This window comes from Psammomys obesus, unplaced genomic scaffold (assembly GCF_907164565.1).
Source record: "Psammomys obesus unplaced genomic scaffold, mPsaObe1.curated_primary_1811, whole genome shotgun sequence".
Taxonomy (NCBI): Eukaryota; Metazoa; Chordata; class Mammalia; order Rodentia; family Muridae; genus Psammomys; species Psammomys obesus.
Window position 1 is genome coordinate 7,900,609 of NW_026588752.1, and position 19,490 is coordinate 7,920,098.

General features: G+C 46.9%; 2 protein-coding genes and 1 pseudogene across 4 annotated transcripts; all 3 read right to left on the reverse strand.

Moving 5' to 3' along the window:
* Nucleotides 1-1,298: 1,298 nt before the first annotated feature.
* On the reverse strand, nt 1,299-9,383 carry Decr2 (2,4-dienoyl-CoA reductase 2). 3 transcript variants are annotated; one of them, XM_055604676.1, is made up of 9 exons: nt 9,196-9,383; nt 8,256-8,324; nt 7,379-7,430; nt 6,507-6,642; nt 3,110-3,234; nt 2,944-3,037; nt 2,668-2,772; nt 2,269-2,486; nt 1,299-1,901 (listed from the first exon to the last, which is right to left on the reverse strand). In XM_055604676.1, the coding sequence occupies exons 1-8, from the start codon at nt 9,273-9,275 to the stop codon at nt 2,269-2,271; spliced, it is 879 nt and encodes a 292-aa protein (XP_055460651.1). In that variant the 5' UTR covers nt 9,276-9,383; the 3' UTR covers nt 1,299-1,901. The 3 variants fall into 3 exon arrangements, with proteins under 3 accessions (XP_055460651.1, XP_055460649.1, XP_055460650.1); XM_055604674.1 differs by having other exon boundaries at nt 1,299-1,905; XM_055604675.1 differs by having other exon boundaries at nt 1,299-1,813; nt 9,196-9,382.
* Nucleotides 9,384-10,906: 1,523 nt separating this feature from the next.
* Nucleotides 10,907-15,128, reverse strand: Nme4 (NME/NM23 nucleoside diphosphate kinase 4). Its single transcript, XM_055604640.1, has 5 exons — nt 14,981-15,128; nt 13,695-13,828; nt 13,436-13,537; nt 13,190-13,302; nt 10,907-11,321 (listed from the first exon to the last, which is right to left on the reverse strand). Exons 1-5 carry the CDS (start codon nt 15,063-15,065, stop codon nt 11,237-11,239), a joined length of 519 nt encoding a protein of 172 aa, XP_055460615.1. The 5' UTR covers nt 15,066-15,128; the 3' UTR covers nt 10,907-11,236.
* A 1,326-nt stretch (nt 15,129-16,454) lies between these two features.
* On the reverse strand, nt 16,455-16,695 carry LOC129674697 (small nuclear ribonucleoprotein F-like; annotated as a pseudogene).
* Between the last annotated feature and the right edge of the window lie 2,795 nt (nt 16,696-19,490).

Consider the following 19,490-nt stretch of genomic DNA (forward strand, 5'->3'; position numbering starts at 1 on the left):
GTATGGGGGTTAAAGGCAAGTGCCACCAACACCTGGCTCCAAAACTAACTTTCCTTCTCTCTCTTCCTTTCTTCCTTCCTTTCAGTTGCGAGCCTAGCCTTCAATGGCTGAGCCATCTCTCCAGCCCTCTTTCTTTTTTAAAGACTTATGTATAGCTGGGCATGGTGATGCACACCTGTAATCCCAGTACTGGAATCCCCTGGAATTGGCATTACAGACAGTCCACTCTGCAGAGGTTAGGTCTGGTCCTGACAGGGACCTGAGATACCTCCTCTACTGCTGCTCCTCGGGGCTACCAAGTTAAACCCCAAACAGAGAGAGCAGCATTTACAGAAGCTGGGGGGTCAGCTATTTGAGTGACTTGAAAACAGGCATGGTATACGCCCCAAACCACACTTGGTTTTGGTTTACTGTAGGACTGCATTGCTCAAAGAGGCCTTTCCCCAAGGCTTTATCTTGTTCCTCCTGGGCTATCCTCTGAAGAACCAATGTGTTTCGGTTTTAGAGACCAAGAGAAGCCTGGAGGCCATTTCCAATGAAGCCACTGTGAGGGCATGGGGGTGCAAGAGACTAACACCCTGAGAAATCATGGGCCCTCATTGTCCTGCACACCATAGCCAGCACTAGGAAGGTGCAGAGACTATCAAAGATACCCTGAGTCTTTCACACACCCAAGTCCTACAACATTAGACAAGAGGTGCAGGCTCCAGGGAAAGCCACCCTCTTATCAAGACCTCCCAGAAGCCTTACGTGGACTATCCAGGGTTGCTGGACAAGGCAAGACACCAAATGTTCTGTGAACATGTTTGGGATGGTGCTGAGAGTCTTGTGTATTCTGAGTGCAGTGTGATACTGATGGAGCTGTAGCTGGCAGGTAAATGTGCAATCTTATCTAACACCCTCGGATAGGCCGAGTGGGGCTGCTTGTGCTTTACACGTTGAGTGAATGCTGGAATGACATCTTCCTTGAGCTGGCCCAATAACTATAAGCACAATACCGTGTTTGCCCAAGAGTCTGGGAGTAAACCTACCGAGCTGAATATGCTCAGGATTTGCAGTTGAGCTGGGCGTTCAGAGAATACAGGTGCCTACAACACTGAAGAGTTTCAGAGGGAAAGACGCTCCTTCCCACCAGGGTGGCCACGGTGCCACGCCTCCCTCCAACCTGGAGCCTGTTGGTAAGAATCAGGAAGCCCTGCAGCTGTGTGGGAAAAGCCTGGGCTCTGTTGGTGAGAAAAGGTTGTGAGATGCAACCTAGCTGAAAGAACACAGAAAAAGGACAGGGAACACAACCACTATTTCAGTGATAGAAGCAATCGGTTTAATTTTCTCTCTAGAAACTTAACAGATTTCATGTCACAGATATTTTTTAATAGTGAAAAATATTAATTTTTAAAAGAAAATGCATTTTTTTTCTGGCAAAATCATAGGAACTTTTCAGACACCATAGGCAAGTAGCAGACTAGAGACTCACAACCTGGCTACGCCCACCTAGAATGTGGGCAAAGGAGAGCAGGACATGGAAACAGCTTGGACCCCAGAGAAAGGGCTAACTGGCTGGGATTTCCAAATCAGATTAAACCTTTCCTGTGTAACTATTCATCTGTGGGGCAGAAGGCATGTCTCATGAAGAATACTGCCTCCAGGATACCGTTTTCTTAAATACAGTGTTTGTTTATGTGTCAAAAGACCCATCCTGGGGCGGAGGATGTAGTTCAGTTGGGTGGTTCAGTGCTGGTTTAATATGCATGAAGTCTTGGGTGTGATCTTCAACACTGCAAAAACTGGCGTGATGGCTCTTGTATTTTCAACACTTGGGAGGTAGAAACAAGAGAATCAGACATTCAAGATCATCTTCAGCTACATAGTATGTTTGAAGATAGCCTGAGTTACGTGAGATCCTATCTTTAAAAAAAGAAAGAGAAGGAAGAAGAAAGAAATAGAGAAAGAGAGTTGTATTTTAGCATGATCTCAGCACTTCAGAGCCTAAGGCAGAAGATTGCAAATTCAAGGCTGTATCCTTCCAATATGGACAAGACTAAGGTCACTGGGAAAAACCTAGCTTCAGAAGCCTACTTTCCTCACAACCTTTGAGACTGTGTCTGCCCACCAGGCAGGGTCCACTCTGTACCAAGACAGGGGCAGAGATGGCCCTGTGAAAACCTGACCCACAGTTCATAGCTGCAGCTGGTAGAGTAAAAAATGAGGCATTCAAGGACACGGGGACCCCCAAGGACATGTTCCCAAGAAGTGGGAACAGTACCTTACCTAGAGCTTAGCAGGGAAGGTTTCAAATTCTACCAGTTTCTTAATGTCATTTGGGAAAGTCATCCAGCTGCCACCATCAACCACCAACATAATCCCTGTGACATAGGAGGACAGAGGACTGGCCAGGTACAGAACACTGTGGGCGATCTCAGTCTTGTTTCCAGGTCTTTGCAGAGGGCTTGAAAGATACTTTAATTTCAAACTGGCCTGGGGGCCTCCTGGAAGGCAATAGAAAATCAGGTACCAGTAAGCCCCTAGGCCATGGTGTTCACTGCCTTCTCCAGCCAGCACTCTCCCTGATCCACATCTGGAAACAGCAGTTGCTCTATCAAGCCAGACAACTTTTAAGCCCTGCTACAGTTCTAGAATTATGGGTGTCCCAGACTCCCAGAGACTTACCTAATCTCCGGATCCCCTCAGTGCCACTGATGGGTCCAGGAGCCAGGCTGTTGACACGGATATTGTGGGGACCCCACTCTACAGCCATGTGCCGGGTCATGGCATCTGCATGGGAGAGATGCACACAGGAGGTGAAATGGTGAGGCTGCTCTGCCTCCGGGGTAGCCCGAATGCCAGCAGGAGCTCTACAGCATCCACAGCTAGAATCAAGTTCATGTGGAGATCACCGCCCTCCGGGGATAGTCAAGGGAGGTGGTTTGCAGAGGCCACTCCTACCCACAGCTGCCTTGGCGGTGCCTGCGTGTAGCTGTAGCGCCTGGCCACGCATGCTGAGCGTGGCAGTGATATTCACGATCACTCCTCCGTGGTCCTGAAGCACACAAGGGATGACAGTGAGCGGGTAGCCACAGGAGGAAGGGGCCCATCCCAGGAGGATACCCACCCTGAAGAACTTCTCATAAAGAACACGAGACACGTTGAAGGTGCCAATGGTGTCAATGTCGACCACAGTTTTAAAGGCGTTGAAAGACAAAGCACTAGCAGGACACAGGAAGTTCCCAGCTGCACCTAGAGGATAGACGGGGAGAGCTGGTGGGCTCTGGCTCTGAGAATACAGGGCACTAATAGGCTAAGCCCTGTCAAGAGTACAAAAAGGAGCCTGATGGTCTCTGGACACTGAGAGTGTGAAGACCCTCAAAGTGGCCTAAGGCCGACGAGACAGAACACCAAGCACTCAAAGAATTTCTTGGAGTTGGGCGCCGTGGAGCAGGCCTGTAGTCCCAGCATTTGGGGAGGCAGAGGCAGGCAGATCTCTGTGAGTTTAAGGCCAGCCTGGTCTACAAAGTGAGTTCAGGACAGCCAAGGCTACACAGAGAAAAACAAAACCAAACAAAAAAGTAAAAAATGAAAGAATTTCTTGGGCAACAGGCACAGGATAAAAGGTAATACACCAAGAAGTGAAGTGAAGTCCCAAAACCAAGTGTGGGTGCTGAAGGATGGTTTTGTGCACTGTGTATTCAAAGGCTGATTTCTGTACCCAGAGATTTGGTTGCAGTCCAGAACGTTGGGATTGCCATTACCATAAAGCATCTCCTGTCTCAATGTTGTGTAAAAACTATTCTCCATCACTTCAGATTGGTTAATAAAGAGCAGGGAGAGAGAGAGAGACAGACAGACAGACAGAGAGATAGATAGATAGATAGACAGACAGAGAGAGGAGTCGTCATCAGGACAAGGCTAAATAAAGAGGTGCCAGAGGGAGACTAAAATGACAGGTAATGGGCCACGTGGCTGGGAAGTAGGCCAGACTAGCATAGTCGGGTTAGAATAGCTCAGTGTCTGCCCAACTATAGTTCCTGAAACTTTTAATAAATCTAAAGGCCTCCATGTCATTTATTCGGGAGCTAGGGTGGGCATAGAATGCTTTACTTTTACACATGGATGCAGCACTTGGGGCAGTGGCAGAAGGATCATAAGTTCAAGGTCATCCTCAAGCACACAGTAGGCTTGACCCCAACCTGAGCCTATAGGAGATTCTATCTCACAAAGATAGGTAGGTAGGTAGGTAGATAGATAGATAGATAGATAGATAGATAGATAGATAGATGAATGATAAATTTTTTTTTTATTTATGAATGTGACCTTATTTGAAAATTGAGTCTTTAGCCAGGCATGGCAGCACATGCCTTTATTCCAGCATGCAGTAGGCAGAGACAGGTGGATTTTTGTCAGTTTGAGGCTAGCCTGGTCTACCAAGAGAGTTCCAGGACAGCCAGGGCTACACAGAGAAACCTTGTATCAAAAAACAAAAAACAGCTGGAGAGATGGCTCAGCCATGTTAAGAGTACTGACTGCTCTTCCAGAGGACCCAGATTCAATTCCCAGCACCCAGATGGCAGCTCACAACAGTCTGTAACTTCTGTTCCAGAGGCTCCACAGACATACATGCAGTCAAACACCAATGTACTTACAATAAAAATAAATATATCTAAGGAAAAAATAAACAAGAAAAAACCCACAAAAAATCAAAACAAAAAAAACAAAAAACCAAAAAATAGAGTCTTTGTTATCAAGTTGTGTTCATGCTGAATTAGGGTAAGCACTAATTGATTTCTCTATATAAGAAGAGCAATGGGAACTGGGGGTGTCATCAGGGGTAGAACTCTTGCCTAGCATGCACAAGGTTGTGGGTTCAGTCATCAGAACAGAAAGAGAATATGCAAAAATACAAAGACACATAAGATAGTCCACGAGAAGATGGAGGCAGAAATTAGGGTGATGCAGCCACAAGCCGAGGAACACTATGAATTGGTGCAACTCTGAAAGCTGAGATAAAGCTGTAGACAGGTCCCCTTCTGGAGCCTGCAGAGAGCACAGTTCTGGCAACACCCTGGTTTTAGCCTCTGGGACTAAAGAATTGCAGCTTTCGTTTAAAGCCACAAAGTCTGTGGTTCTTTGTCAGCGCAAGGGCGCTAACACACAAGATGTTTACATTTTTATTTTTTTTAGCTTCTTTTTAAAAATATGTATATATATGTTTATCTTCATTTTGTGTTGAGTGCTTGCCTGTGTGTGTAGCATGTGTCTGGTGCTGTGAAGACCATAAGACTGCCTCTGTATGGTAACAATATCAATTATTGGGCTGGGGAGATAGCTCAGAAGTTAAGAGCCCTGGCTGCTCTTCCGGAGTTCCTGAGTTCAATTCCCAGCAACCACATTGTGGCTCACAAACCATCTATAATGAGATCTGGTGCCCTCTTTTGGCCTGCAGGTGTACATGCAGACAGAACTGTGTATATGAAAAATAAATAATAAATAAATAAATATTTTTAAATATATCAATTATTCAGCAAATGTAACATTTGAGTCATAGCAGACACTGTGAAGTGATTATATAGAATTCTGTTTTATCTACTTACTTATTCTGTAATGCTATGAAGTCGACTTTTTTCTGGGCTAATGATAGTAATCAGGGCTTTTTTTCCACGCTGAGGCCCATTGCCAAGTCTATTATTTTGGTTTACTTGTTCATTTATTTATTTATTTATTTATTTAAAGACAAGGTTTTTTTTTATGTAACTCCAGCTGTCCTGGAACTTACTATGTAGACCAAGCTGGCTTCAAGTTCTCTATGTAGACCAGGCTGGCCTCAAATTAAAGAGATCTGTTTCCCTCTGCCTCGTGAATACTCAGATTAAAACCAGACCCATGCTTTTATTTTAAATTTTATTTAATTTTTATATATTTGTGATGTGTGTAGGTGTGTGTGTGCCGTGGCATGTGTGCGGAGATCAGAGGACAACCTGGGGTAGTGGATTCACTCCCTGGACCCAGGGATGACTCAGGTCTAAGCTGCTCAGCCGTCTTCCAGCCCACTTTTTGTTGTTGTTGTTGTTGTTTGTTTTTCAAAACAAGGTTTCTTATATCCCTGGCTGTCCTTGAACTCAATCTGTAGACTAGGCTGGCTCGAACTCAGAGATATGTACCTGCCTCTGCCTCCTGAGTGCTGGGATTCAAGGCTTGTGCCACCACTGCCAGGCCAGTCCACTTTTTTTAAAAAATAGAAATTTTAGTACACAAGACACCCCTGAATTATGATTTAGTCATGTCCGCAGGGCACCCAGCATAGCTTAGGCTTTCCACCCCTTGGAAAGAGCGAACATAGTCCAGGACAGAGCTTTGGCCTAAACTGTGCCTCTGACAATTGTGAGTTCATAGTTGGGCCGAGACAAACACCTAGGCACTTTGGCGCATCCTTGCCCCAGGGAAAGAGTTCTGGGGCTTCCAAACAGCACTCTCAGCTAATCAGAAGACTATGGCCCCAGTTACTGCTCACTCACAGTTAATGAGGATGTCAATTTTGCCAAATTCTTTCAGTGCCTGGTCTACTGCAGCCATGACAGCTGGGGGAACGCGGACATCCATAGATAGAGGGAGGCACCGCTTTCCGGTGGCAGCAACCAACTTTTCAGCAGCCTGGACACCAGAGAGAAAGAGAATTGGATGGCAGCCTCAGCCTGGAGAAGCACATCCTTCATGGAAAGGACTCATCTACATTACATTAGGACCCCAAGTTTGCTGTGGTAGGTACCTGTGGCAGATCTGTGTTCTGTGGTCTACAAAGTGAGTTCTGGGACAGCCAGGGCTACACAGAGAAACCTGCAGTCTTGTGTCAGGGAGACTTAGCTTAAAAATATCCACCCCCAGGTCTAGACAGATGGCTCAGTGGTTAAAAGCACTGTCTGTCCTTCCAAAGGACCTGGGTTCAACTCCCAGCACCCATCATGGCAGCTCAGAACTGTCTGTAACTCCAGTTCCAGGTGATCTGACACCCTCACACTAATGCACATGAAATAAAATAAATAAATAATTTTTAAAAATAGCTACCCCCTGCGGTCATCCTGCATTCCCTGTAAGACGTCAACTGTCCCAGGTCCCACTTTTTGCCTACCCTCCAGGCCATTCCCCCTGGACCTAGATGGGCAGAATAAATGATCTCCAATATTGGTGATCCTACTGAAAAATTCTAGACCCGTATTACTTCTAAAACCATGGCCCAATAACCAAACTTGTAAAAAGTCAACGGTATCTATGAGGGTCCACTTCCACTGAGCTCCTCTGTTTAAGAAGGAACAGACTTGTTTTGTTCCTATCCCCTGGGGTTCAGAATTCTCCCTGACCCAGGTTCAGCATCCCACAGTCTTCTTCTCACCTTGGACACTCTTGGCAGACTCCTGCTGGCGATGACAGTGTGGCAGCCATGCCTACAAAACCAGACAGCAGGCCTGAGAAGTATGAGGGACACACCCTGGGTCCCTCAAGAGTTTCTTAGCTTGAGGGATGAATTGAGGCTGAAACATGACTGGCAATAGGCACAGGGACTCAGGTAGGGCTGAGTCACTCCAGAAAGAATCCTGGGTGCCAAGGTTGCCCACTCCTAGGTTTCTATGATGTGTACTGGGGTATGATGATGGCTTGGGGTATCCCATGTACATGAGATACCATGTACATGGCAGAAAGGGTGTGTGGGCTACTGGTACCAATCTCAGGTCTGTGCAGGGTCTGCTAGGGCAATGGAGTGAAGGACAGAAAGCCCATTTTGAGAGAGGGAGCCTAGTGGTGACAATGGTTATGACATAGGTTCCACAGAAGTTAACACTACTTTATCTAATCTTCAGGACTGAATAAACAGAGCTTTGTTCTACTAAAAGAAACTGCATAAAGCCAACAGCTCTGAATAACAGTTTAGAGCCAATATCAATTCTTGTGGGACTCACTTTCAGTTATGAAAACGTGGAGTGCTGGGGAGAACTGGAAAAGGGTTCTTCTATCTCCACCTCAGCCTAATTCTGAGCCTCCACCAGCTTCAGTAGTAAGTGGGTAACCCTCTCAATGAGCCCTCAAAACCTGTGTCCAAGAGACACTGTTCTGCGCCATAGCACCCCCCCAATCTATAAGGCTCTGAGGCCAGTTCACATAGTCTCACCCAATTCTAGGAGACCCCAAAAGTCCTGCCTTCCCCCCAGAGCAGCATTCAACCACTCCCCAAAAACCATCAAGGGTCCAGCCAAAGTTAATAAGGTGTGTACCTCATGAAAATCTCAGCGATCCGGAAGCCAATCCCAGAACCACCACCTGTGATAAAGGCCACTTTGTCCCTTCAAAAACAGGAAGTCTTTAGATTTATTTATGTTACCTGTATGAGTGTTCTGCCTGTGTGCCTACAGAGAGTTGAGTTCTCATGTGGATGCTGGGAACCAAACCTGGGTTCTCTGCAAGAACAGTACGAGCTCTGAACCACCCAGCCATCTCTCTAGTCCCCAGAACCTACTTTGAAAGTAATGATTCAGCTCAGTAGAGGATATATGCCTGTAATTCCAGCACCTGAGAGGTGGAGGCAGGGGAACCAGGAATTAAAGGCCAGCCTGGTCTAGAGAGAGAACTCAAGACAGCCAGGGCTACATAGAGAAACCTAGCCTCGAAAAGCCATAAACAATCAAACAAAATAACTAATTTAAAACAAAACAAAACAAAAAAACACAAAACAAAACAGCAACAACAAAACAAAAAACAAACCAAACTCTGTTAACAGAAGGTCAATAGATAGGTGGCCCGTGGAGGCCTTTGACCCCATGACTTTCCACCCAGTGTGGTTGTGAAAGAAAGTACGTTCCTGAGAGCATGAAACCTAATGAGCTTACTAGACACAAATCCCCCGCCATAAAACTGCAATCTTTAAAGTTGGTTATTTTTAGGCTTCCTGTAGGTTCGGGGGTGAAGGAGAATATTTAGCCTAAAATTCTCTGTGTAGTAAGTTACCAAGAGAGACACGTTTCCAAAAACGGAAAAGCTTCCTCCCGCAGTCCCTCATCCCATCCTTCCAGAATCCCCAAGAAACTTGAGGTCTAGGATCCCCCAGGAGAGGGGTACTAGGCACCCATCCTCTGGGCTGTCTCATCCAGCGGCAGATCCGTTTTGACCCCTGTGCCCTGACTCGGGATCGCTTCCTAGTTCCCTGCTTTAGCTCACTGGAGAAGATCCGGGCAGAAGAGGTGGTGATATTCAGAAAGACAATCATCTTCCTCAACGTCGGGCGGCGGCTGGGCCATGACTCTGCGCGCCGGCCGCGGTGGCGAGGACAGCCGAACTGGGAACCAGGTCTACCTTTCCAAAGCAATACCTTAAATTCTGCAAGCTGCTCGCCCCGCCCAGAAATGTCCAGCGCCAGGCTCCCGCCCCCACGCCATCCCGCTCACCAGGCTCACCCTGCAGGGTCGTCCCGCCCACGAGGAGGTGCCTCAGCCCTTCACGCCTTTCTATCACACCCAATCCCGAGACTCCCCGCCTCCAGACCGGCCCACTCCACCCGGCGGACATTCCGCCCACCGTGGCGCGCAGCTTGCTGGGACTGCGAGTGGGAGGATTCAGTGACGCAGAGCGGTACTGCTTAGTCCACGCACCCAAGCTCGCCAGGCGGCGAGATATCGGCTGTGGAAGTCGGGACCATCACAGCTCTGCCTTTTGGACACTCCCTCGCAGTGCAGAGGATCTGGAGCTTGCAAAGCTAATAGCTCCCTCGCGTGGCCAGCCCGGGTGAAAATTCCAGAGTGGCGAGGATCACTGCACTCATCGATTCAGTTGAAGCTGCCAGGCAGGGAGACCAGTGCTGAGAACCCAGAACTGGGTTCCATTGTCGAGAGGTCAGAAAGTGGAATAACTTGTCAAATTAACTTCAGAAGCGGTCATGATTTATCAACTACTTAGTCCAGGGACTTCAGGATCCGGGGTGAGATGTGATTTGCATGTGTCAACGTGAAAATTAATGGACATTAGGCAGCGGTCGCCATCATAGACCACCTCAGGTCAGGAGTGGAGGAGGCTCTTCGGGGCCTGAGAGCACTGAGGAAGAGATGTGAGTACCTTCCACTGTTCCAGCTTCAGGAGACCTGACACACAATACCCACAAAGACTTGGTACTCCTACCAACAGTCTCACTGTGCCTTGAAGAGGCCTAAGGCCCCTACCTAGCCCTTGTTGCCACCCTCTCTCAGAAGAATCAGACTGGGCGGAACTGTGATGGCACCAGCAAAAGAACCTTGTTTGGGATCTTGGTTTCATGAGCCCTGGACTCTTGCGTGGTTCATATATTTACCAAAGTGAAGGGATCTTCCTCCTGGGGGAGTAAAGCTGTAAGTTTCAAGTCTACTGTTCACACCACACATAAAGGCACTCGTCAGAGCGCTTGAGTAAAGCAGTTTCCATCATTGCTGTGGTGACCTACCGGATGCTTGTCCCTGTAGCCATGTCAATGAAATAAGTAGAATACAGTGGTAGCTGGGACTAGGGTAATAGTAATCCCGGGCTTTAAAACTCTACCCTTGACTCCCCACCTAGTACTTCCCACTCGAAGTAGTCTTGGGGCAAGGACACCAGGGCATATAAGAGGTAGGTTAACTGAAAGCAGGATTCTATCACGCTTGATGTCAGTGCCCGGGCTTGGTGGTACTTTTCAGTGGCTGGGGTGTTCTGAGGTCATCCATGCCTCTGGGGCTAACCTCTCATCCATTTTCCTATAAGCCAGTCCAATCAACTCATGGGTTCACCAAGCTAGAAATGAATGAAAGCGTTACTCTGGTCTATTGTTGGTGCCTTATCTGGGGTGAACAGGCATTTGTTCACGTCTGCCCAGGAAAGGTCACACAATGTTGACATGGCAGAAATACCAAGTACACCATTCCCATTTTAAGCGTAAGATTTTAATATCTATCCTCTGAGGCCGGCAAAGTCACCTTTGACAATGCCCCAAAGGTTTGTCTGGCACGTTGGTATGGAAGGATATGGTCCAGTATTGTGTTGGCTTAGGATACAAAAAGGCACATAAAGTTGTGGCTTAGATTCCCCTGGGCTGGAGTTGGACAAAGGGTGAACAAGGAGTGGCTTGGGGAGATGGGAAGGGTGTGGACTTGAGTTCTTGTTGACAGAGGTAGTTGGTCATGAGTGGACCCTGAAGTGCAAAGGATAGTTCAAACCCTCAGGCCGGGTAGTAGCTGCCATGGTGAGCACCGTCTGTCTAGTTCAACAGTTCGCTGCTCTGAAACCACAACTGGATCTCCCTCTGGGCCGCCTCCACAGAATCGCTAGCATGGATGACATTCCTGTGAGAAGTAGAAAAGGTGAAGCCTGTGCCACAGTGAGAGGGGTCGCAGAGATAACTTGCCTCTAGCCTGCTGCCCTCTGTCAGGGGAAAAAGGTGAATATAAAGAAGAGAAAGGCATTTTGGAAATGGTATGGTGCTGCAAGCCTGTAACACCAGCACTGAAGAAGCTGAGACAGCAGGATTGCCTTGAGTTCATGGCCAGTCTAGATTGCAGAGGGAGGCCCTGCCTCAGAAAGGAAGGAGGAGATGGGCTGGAGAGATGGCTCAGCAGTTAAGAGCACATCCTGATCTTGCCAAGGACCTGCACTTGGTTCCCAGCACCCAAATAGGGCAGCTCACGACTACCTGTAACTCCAGCTCTAGGACATCTAACACCCACTCTGGCTTCCGCAGGTACTACAAGCACATGCACAGACATTCAGGTGCACACACAATTAAAAAGGAAGCTAGAGATATAGCTCAGATGGCAGAGTGCTTGCCTAGCATGCACAAAGCCCTGAGTTCAATCCCCAGCACTTGGCAGGGGATTGAATCACCCAGTACTTGGCAGGTAGAGGCAGGGAGCTTACAAATTTGTGGCTGTCCTCAGCAATATAATCAGTTTGAAACCAGCCTGGATTACATGAGATTTTATCCGGAAAGAAAAAAAAAAAATGAAGGGAATGAAGAAGGGGAAGTGGGTGGGCAGTAACTGGGCTGGAAATTTCCATCTAGCCTGGCCCCAGTTTTTCACAAGCTCTGAGAGCTGCCTCCCTACCAGAGCCAACCCTCATGGTTGTCAACCAAAACAGAATACTAGAGAGCCAGAAAAAAAATGTTTCAGTCAGACATGGTAGCATACTTAAATTCAACACTAGTAGAGGCAGGAATATCAAGAGTTCAAGACAGCCTGAGCTACAGAATGAACTCAAAGCTAGCCTGGCCTACCTGAGGACTTATCTCAAAAATAAATAAATAAATAAATAAATAAATAAATAAATAAATAAATTTTGTTGTTGTTTTTAATCTTAAAGCAAACACTTCACTATCAGAAGCCTCTTGGCTTTACTTTCAGCCCAGCAAGACAACCTCTCCTTTTGTTTGTTTTTTTGTTTTTGTTTTTGTTTTGTTTTTTTAGGGTTTTTGTTTTTTGGTTTTTTTTTTTTAAGACAGTTTCTCTGTATAGACTTGGCTGTCCTGGACTAAATTTATAGACCAGGCTATCCTTGAACTCACAGTGATCCACCTGCCTCTGCTTCACTGAGTGCCACCACATCTGGCTTTTATTTATTTATTTATGTTTCACATGTATGAGAGCTCTATCTGCATGATACACCTGCAGGCCAGAAGAGGACATCAGATCCCAGTATAGATGGTTGTGAGCCACCATGTGGTTGCTGGGAATTGAATTCAGGACCTTTGGAAGAACAGACAGTGCTCTTAACCCCTGAGCCATCTCTCCAGCCAAAGACACCCACTTCTCAAGGATTTGGGGGTTTTTTTTTGTCTTTTTTTGAGACAGAGTTTCTTTGTGTACTTGTTCGGAACTTGCTTTGTGACCAGGCCAGCCTCAAACTCAGAACTCCATCTGCTTGTGGCTCCCAAGTGTTGGAATTAAAGGTGTGAGCCACCACTGCCCAACTTTAAGGATCTGTCCTAAGTGTGGGCTGCCTTTTTGTTTGTTCTGGTTTTTTTTTGGGGGGGGAGGGGGGTTCTTAGTGTAACCCTGGTGGTCTTGGAACTCACTCTGTAGAAGAGCTGGCCTCGAACTCACAGAGATTTTACTGCCTCTGTCGCTGGGATTAAAGGCATGTGCCACCACCACCTGGCTAATACTGGCCTTCACTACCCCACATTGGGAGACTAAGGGTATCAGTGCCTCCATACCTGCTGATGTGAACACTGAAGTCTCCCCTGATTGTCCCAGGGGCTGCCTTTATTGAGTCAGTGTGTCCTACCATGACCCTTGAGATGCGGACCACATTGTCCCCTTCCCAGACCTGCAGCATAGATATGAAAGTTAGAAAGTAAGTTGAGGGGCCCCAGATGCCCTGGGCTCAGGCTGAGCCCTTTCATTTGCTTGGGGGAAGACACCCCGTACACCCCCACCCCATTGCTCCCGCCCTGCTGTACCATGACCACCACAGGCCCAGAGCTCATGTAGCTGATAAGGGCTGGGTAGAAGGGCTTCTTCTTTAGGTGATGGTAGTGCTCAGCCAGGATGCTCTCTGGTGCCTGTGGGGAGAGAAGGGCGAGACAAACCCTGGGAGAGCAAACCGCTGACTGGTTTCAGACACAGCTACAGAAATTAGCTCCCAGAATGGCTACCTCCCAATCCTTGCAACTACCAGCACTAGGAGACTTTAGGGGCACCACAGCCAAGGGCAGATACCTGCAACATCTTCATCCCCACCAGCCTGAAGCCCCGCATCTCAAAGCGTTGTATCACAGTCCCCACTAGCCTCCGCTGCACCCCATCTGGTTTCACCTTAACCAGCGCCCGCTCCTGAGGCCAGGAGGGTCCTCCTGTAAAAGAGGAAGGGTCGGGGGTGAGGATGCCCCCCATTTTCAGGTCCCTCCCACCTAGATCCCTGACAGAGCTCAGACATCACAGTCCTGGAAAGTGCCTGCCACCATGTCGGGAGGTCTGGAAGAACAAATACAAACAGGGGCTGCCCTGGCAGTAAGCAGAAACAGCCCAAGGTGGAGGTGGTTTCCCTAAAAAGGCTCAGATAACTTAGAGAGGCCTGGCGATGATGACCTCCTGGAAAGAAAACTTAAGTCTAGCCTCACATGACTCCAGGGTACCAGACTCTATGAAGCCCAGACCTACCCACTGGGGGCTTATCCTTTGGGTGTGCAGAAGTGGCATGAAACCACAGAAACTTCTAGGACGGCTGAGTCCTGGGGACCAAGGGGTAGGAATTAAAAAGGACGATGATGGGGGATGATGAGGACTGGAACCAAGCTGCCCGCGGGTCCATGTTGCCCCTCAGGAGAACACTTTTATCTCCAAGTCTGAAGTTGTCCTAGTGCTCCTGCTACTGCCAAGGCATTGAGAGCCTCCCCCAAGACCAAACGCTACTCTGAGAGGATCCTAGCCCCTGGCTGTCTCACAAAAGTGCACCAAAGTTAAGAGAAACGCCAAGTTAAGAGTTTAGAAAAGGGAGAGCAGGCTTCATCCTCAGGCCACAACGGATGCCCACTGAATAAAACGCAAGGAAAGAAGTCTCTCTTGATCATTCCCCAAACCGAAATGACAGGAGACCCAGGATAGCCCCAGAACTCTGGTGCCTGCTTGTCTGTGCCTTGGTGAGACTATTCAATTTCCAGAGCTCATGAAAGAAAGGCTCTCAGCATCCCATTAATGGGTAGCAAGGGCCAAGACCCCAAGAAGTGGCCGGGTTGTCTTGGGCCTGCTCTGACTCAGGTTGGCTTTCAATCCCTGGAAACAACGGCTGCCTGAAAATGTGACCCCACACCCTTAGGAGCCTCGGGTCTGCTAGTCTCCCCGCCGAGGCTTTGGCTTTCTTCTGCTCAAAGCCCTGATTTTCTGGCTGTTGAGGGTGGCGCTTGCACGGTCCTTAGGGACAAAACCAAGCCTTCGGCTGCTGCACGTGCGCAAACAAAGGCCGCGCAGCCGCCATCCGCCCAGCTCCCCACGGGCGAAGGACTCACCGGAACTGGGGCGCACTAGCAGGCCTGGAAAGCGCGGCCCGCACAACAACGCCCGCAGCGCGGCACGCCCAAACAGGTAGCTCATGGCGCGGGCTGGCGCGGCGCCGAACGCTGCGCTCTGAGTGGCAGAGGGTGGTGCCCCGCTTCGGCTCGGCCCGCCTCGGCCCGCCCCGCCTCGCCCTCCCCGCTCCGCCCCGCCTCCACCACCACAGCCGGGTGGGGCCGGTACTCGGATTCTTTGGAAGAGAAGACCATGCTCTTAATCACTGAGCCATCTCTCCAGCCCATAATTTATTATTTTTTTTTGAAAAAGAATCTAACAAACTGTCTGAACTTAAAAAATTGTTCAGGTAGCCGCGGTGGCACACGCCTGTGATCCCAGCACTCTGGGAGGCAGAGGCAGGCAGATCTCTTATGATTTTTGAGGCCAGCCTGGTCTACAAAGCAAATCCATGACAGCCAGGGCTCTGTTACACAGAGGAACCCTGTCTCAAAAAGGAAGAAAAACAAGAAAAAAAAAAAATGTTGAAAAAGTTTGTTCAGGTTAGCCGGGCAGTGGTGGCAGACGCCTTTAGTCCCAGAACTCAGGAGGCAGAAGCAGGTGGATCTCTGAGTTGGAGGCCAGCCTGGTCTACAGAGTGAGTTCCAGGACAGCCAGGGCTACACAAAGAAACCCTGTCTCGAAAAACAAATGAACAAACAAACAAGCAAATAAAGAGTCAGGTGTTAAAAGCACTGGCTGCTCTTCCAGAGGCCCAGAGTTTGATTCCCAACATCCTGGCAGCAGTTCACACAGTTCACTTGGTACCATCTAAAACTCCAGACCTAGGGGATTTACCACTCTCCTCTGGGTCTATCAGGTGCCAGGCACATACCTGATGGCCAGGAAAATGTACACAAGCAAAATAACTATAACCATAAACTAAATAAACAAAATTAAAGAAAGACTTTGTCTTTAAGATTCTAAATTCAATCCCAGCACTGAAGGGGAAAGAAAATAGAGGAGGTCACTCTTCTGTTCAGGCTGGCTCTAACTCCTGGGCTACCTTCTTGCTTCAGCCTCCGGCCCACATGACTTTTGCCTGTCTCTCTGCCTTTAAGTATTTAGTCCATTAATATTTAATGTTATTGATATGGCTAGATTTAGATCTATTTATTTATTTATTCATTTAAGTTTGTTTTTCATTTTCTTTTGTTTTTGTAAGACAGAGCTGCATGTATCCCAGCTATTTATTTCTGATTTTGTTGTTGTTTTTTCAAGACAGTGTTTCTCTGTGTAGCCTTGGCTGCCCTGGACTCGCTTTGTAAACCAGGCTGGCCTCGAATTCATAGAAATCCACCTGCCTCTGTTTCCAGAGTACTGGGATTACAGGTATATGCCACTGCACCTGGTGACTATTTTTAAAAACCCAAATCTTTATTGTATAGACATTCACATAAAAAAGAAATATCTACCTACCTACCTACATTTCCCCATTTCCTCCTCCTCCTCAACGCCTCTGATATACAGGACATTATCACACCTTATTAGAACTTCACGCAGATGTCCAGACCTGCCCCATCTAAATATTCTTCTCTGTTTACAAGCTGCATGCTTATGTAGCTGTATACAGAGACCAGGCAGCCCTTGTATTCCATTCCCCATTTAGGTTTACCATCACTGGCTTTCCTGTCATTCCTTTGAGAAAAGGCTTGGGATTGAGGGGTAAACTCATCACGAACATTCCTGAGCAAGCGCTGTGCCCCACTAGCCAGAGGCCCCTCATGACTGGAGCAGCTGCTGCTAACCGGAACCAACCAACACTAAGAGAAATCGCTGCCAAAAAAATAGCTGTTTATTTCTTAAACATGTTTTTCTCTTTCTTTTTTTCTTTCCCTTCCTTCCTTCTTTCCCTCCTTCTTTCGTTTCTTTCTCTTTCTTTTTTGTTTTGTTTTCTTTTTTAGATAGGGTCTCACAGTATATGTGGCTGTCCTGGAACTAGCTTTGTGAAACGGGCTGGCCTCAGATTCAGAATTCCACTTAAATACCAGGAACTAAAGGCACTGCCATGAGCAAGGCAGTGGTGTCCACTTTTTTTTTTTTTTTTTTTTTTTTTGAGACAGGGTTTCTCTGTGTAGACCTGGCTGTCCTGGCACCAAGCTGACCTCAAACTCACAGAGATCCACCTGACTCTGCCTCCCAACTGCTACAATTGAAGGCATGCACCGCCATGCCTGGCTAATGGTGCACACCTTTAATCTTAGAACCCAGAGGCAGGCGCAGGCAGATCTCTGAGTTTAAGGCCAACCTAGTCTACAGAGTAAATTTCAGGATAGTCAACACGGAGGTACACAGAGAAACCCTGTCTTGAAAAAACATAAAAAGATAAAAAATAAAAAAACATTGCCATCATCCTCAGATGTTTTTCTATTTATTATTTACTTAGTTAGTTAGGTTTTTGTTTTGTTTTGTTTTTAAGAATCTTAAGATTTATTTATTATTGATACAGCATTCTGCCTGCTTGTGTGCTGTGGACCAGCAGAGGGCACCAGATCTCATTTTAGATGGTTGTGAACCACCATGTGGTTGCTGAGAATTGAACTCAGGACCTTTGGAAGAGCAGCCATTACTCTTAACCTCTGAGCCAGCTCTCCAGTCCCTCATTTATCGACTTATAAAGAGAGTGTATGTTAGTGCATGCACACGTGGAAGAGTTTGTATGTAGTGTATGCGTGCGTGTGTGTGATGTACACACGTGTATATGCTCTGAGCAAAGGCCAGAAGAGGACATTCGTTGTCCTCTTCCATCACTTTCTACTTTATTCTTTTGGGGCAGGGTCTCTTCTAGAGCCTAAAGTTCTTGTTTGTGTTGGTAAGCTGTTAGTGACCTAGGCCTTCAGTCCTCCTGCCTTCACTGCTGTCCATATCGCTGGTGTTACAGTTGCTGTCAAGACCGTGACTGAACTGTGACAAAGGTGCTGGCATCCAGACTCGGATCCTCCTTGCTGTGCAACACGTGTTCTGAAGCCAGACAGAGCCAGATCTCCAGCATTTGTTTGTAAAATAATATAATGTGTTTTTTTTTTTTTTCTATTCCCGTTTTAACTCCCAAATGATGAGCCAGAGAGCTACTGGACTTATTAATAAGCTTTGAAATACTAAGCTGGGCTGGGCACAGTGGGGCACACCTGTAATCCAGCACTCAGAAGGCAGAGGCAGGCAGAGCACTGTGAGTTTGAGGCCAGCCTGGTCTACAAAGCGAGTCCAGGACAGCCAAGGCTACACAGAGAATCCCTGTCTTGAAAAAAACAAAAAAGTACTCCAGCTGGGCAGATATTGATCTATTCTAACCTGTCTACTGGCCTGGCTGCTTCCCAGCCATGTGCTCATGTTACCTGTCATCTTAGCCTCCTTGGCTGCTTCTACTCCATCTGTCTGTCCTAATGGCAATCTCCTCCTCTCCTTCTCTGGTCCCTACCTGATAGCCCCTGACTTTAGAAGAAAATAATATTAAGCGAATAGCTAGGAAACATAGAGCTTCTAGAACTAAAAAAATAACAAAGACAGTTAACTGCCTGGACACTCACCAGAGGTTACTCTGTGTCGTGGGGAGCATCCAATCGTCAGTCTACTGGCCCATAATCTGTGACAGAGTTTTCTGTGAAGCAGGAATTTTGAAGGAAGGACCACTTAGTCTCTGAAAAGTTTGGCTGTCAATTTCCCAGTGTTCTGCTTTTTCACAGTTTGGGCAGACAGCCCACTATTAGCAGTTGAAGAACAGTTTATTCTTCCATGGTAATCTTGCCACATTTGTTTCTCTAAATGCTCATCATTTTCTTTTTAGTAGACTAGAGGTGCTGCTAGGTGCAGATGTGTCTCTCTATCAGAATAGCTTTTTTTGTTTTTGTTTTGTTTTTTGAGTCAGAGCTTCTCTGTGTAGACTTGGCTGTCCCGGATTCACTTTGTAAACCAGGATGGTCTTGAACTCACAGTAATCTGCCTGCAGAGCTCTGCCTTCCGCATGCTGAGATTAAAGGCATGTACCACCACCACTGGCAAAAAATCCTGTTATTATTAAACTATCTTTAAATGCCATATTGTAGAGATCTCTGAAGTGTTTGAAGGCCACCTATTTATCTACCATTATATAGAGCATATTCATATCTATCTATCTTAGTATATTAGAGCAATGTTGCTTGTTTCTAGCTATGTACTATCTGCTTAAACTTGAAAACATATACAAGAGACTAAATAAAGCTTATTTCTGTAATTAACTAAACTAGTATCTAACAAGGCTACAAGTAAGATTATTTACAGGTGACTAATTACTAATTTGCATCTCTAATTATCCTGAACAGTTTGCAATAGTTAACTTTCATAAGACTAGAACTTTACAAAAAACAGACTAGAAATTTACATCACATTTTCAAATAAGTTGTATATGTACAACACACTAAGCAAAAGTTGAACAAAACAATCTTAAATTTCTATAAATATACAATAATCCATACTAATATATATTTTTGAGAC

Bases quoted from the DNA above. Each gene is read 5' to 3' on its own strand.
- Decr2 (XM_055604676.1), bottom strand. From the start codon at position 9,275: ATGGCCCAGCCGCCGCCCGACGTTGAGGAAGATGATTGTCTTTCTGAA. The intron at 7,431-8,255 runs GTACACACCTTA...CTGGTTTTGTAG, and splicing joins ATCGCTGAGATTTTCATGAG to GCATGGCTGCCACACTGTCA. The intron at 3,235-6,506 runs GTGAGTGAGCAG...TCTATCCTCTAG, and splicing joins AATTGACATCCTCATTAACT to GTGCAGCTGGGAACTTCCTG.
- Nme4 (XM_055604640.1), bottom strand. From the start codon at position 15,065: ATGAGCTACCTGTTTGGGCGTGCCGCGCTGCGGGCGTTGTTGTGCGGG. The intron at 13,829-14,980 runs GTGAGTCCTTCG...CCTCTTTTACAG, and splicing joins GCTAGTGCGCCCCAGTTCCG to GAGGACCCTCCTGGCCTCAG. The intron at 13,303-13,435 runs GTACAGCAGGGC...TCTATGCTGCAG, and splicing joins CTGGGCCTGTGGTGGTCATG to GTCTGGGAAGGGGACAATGT.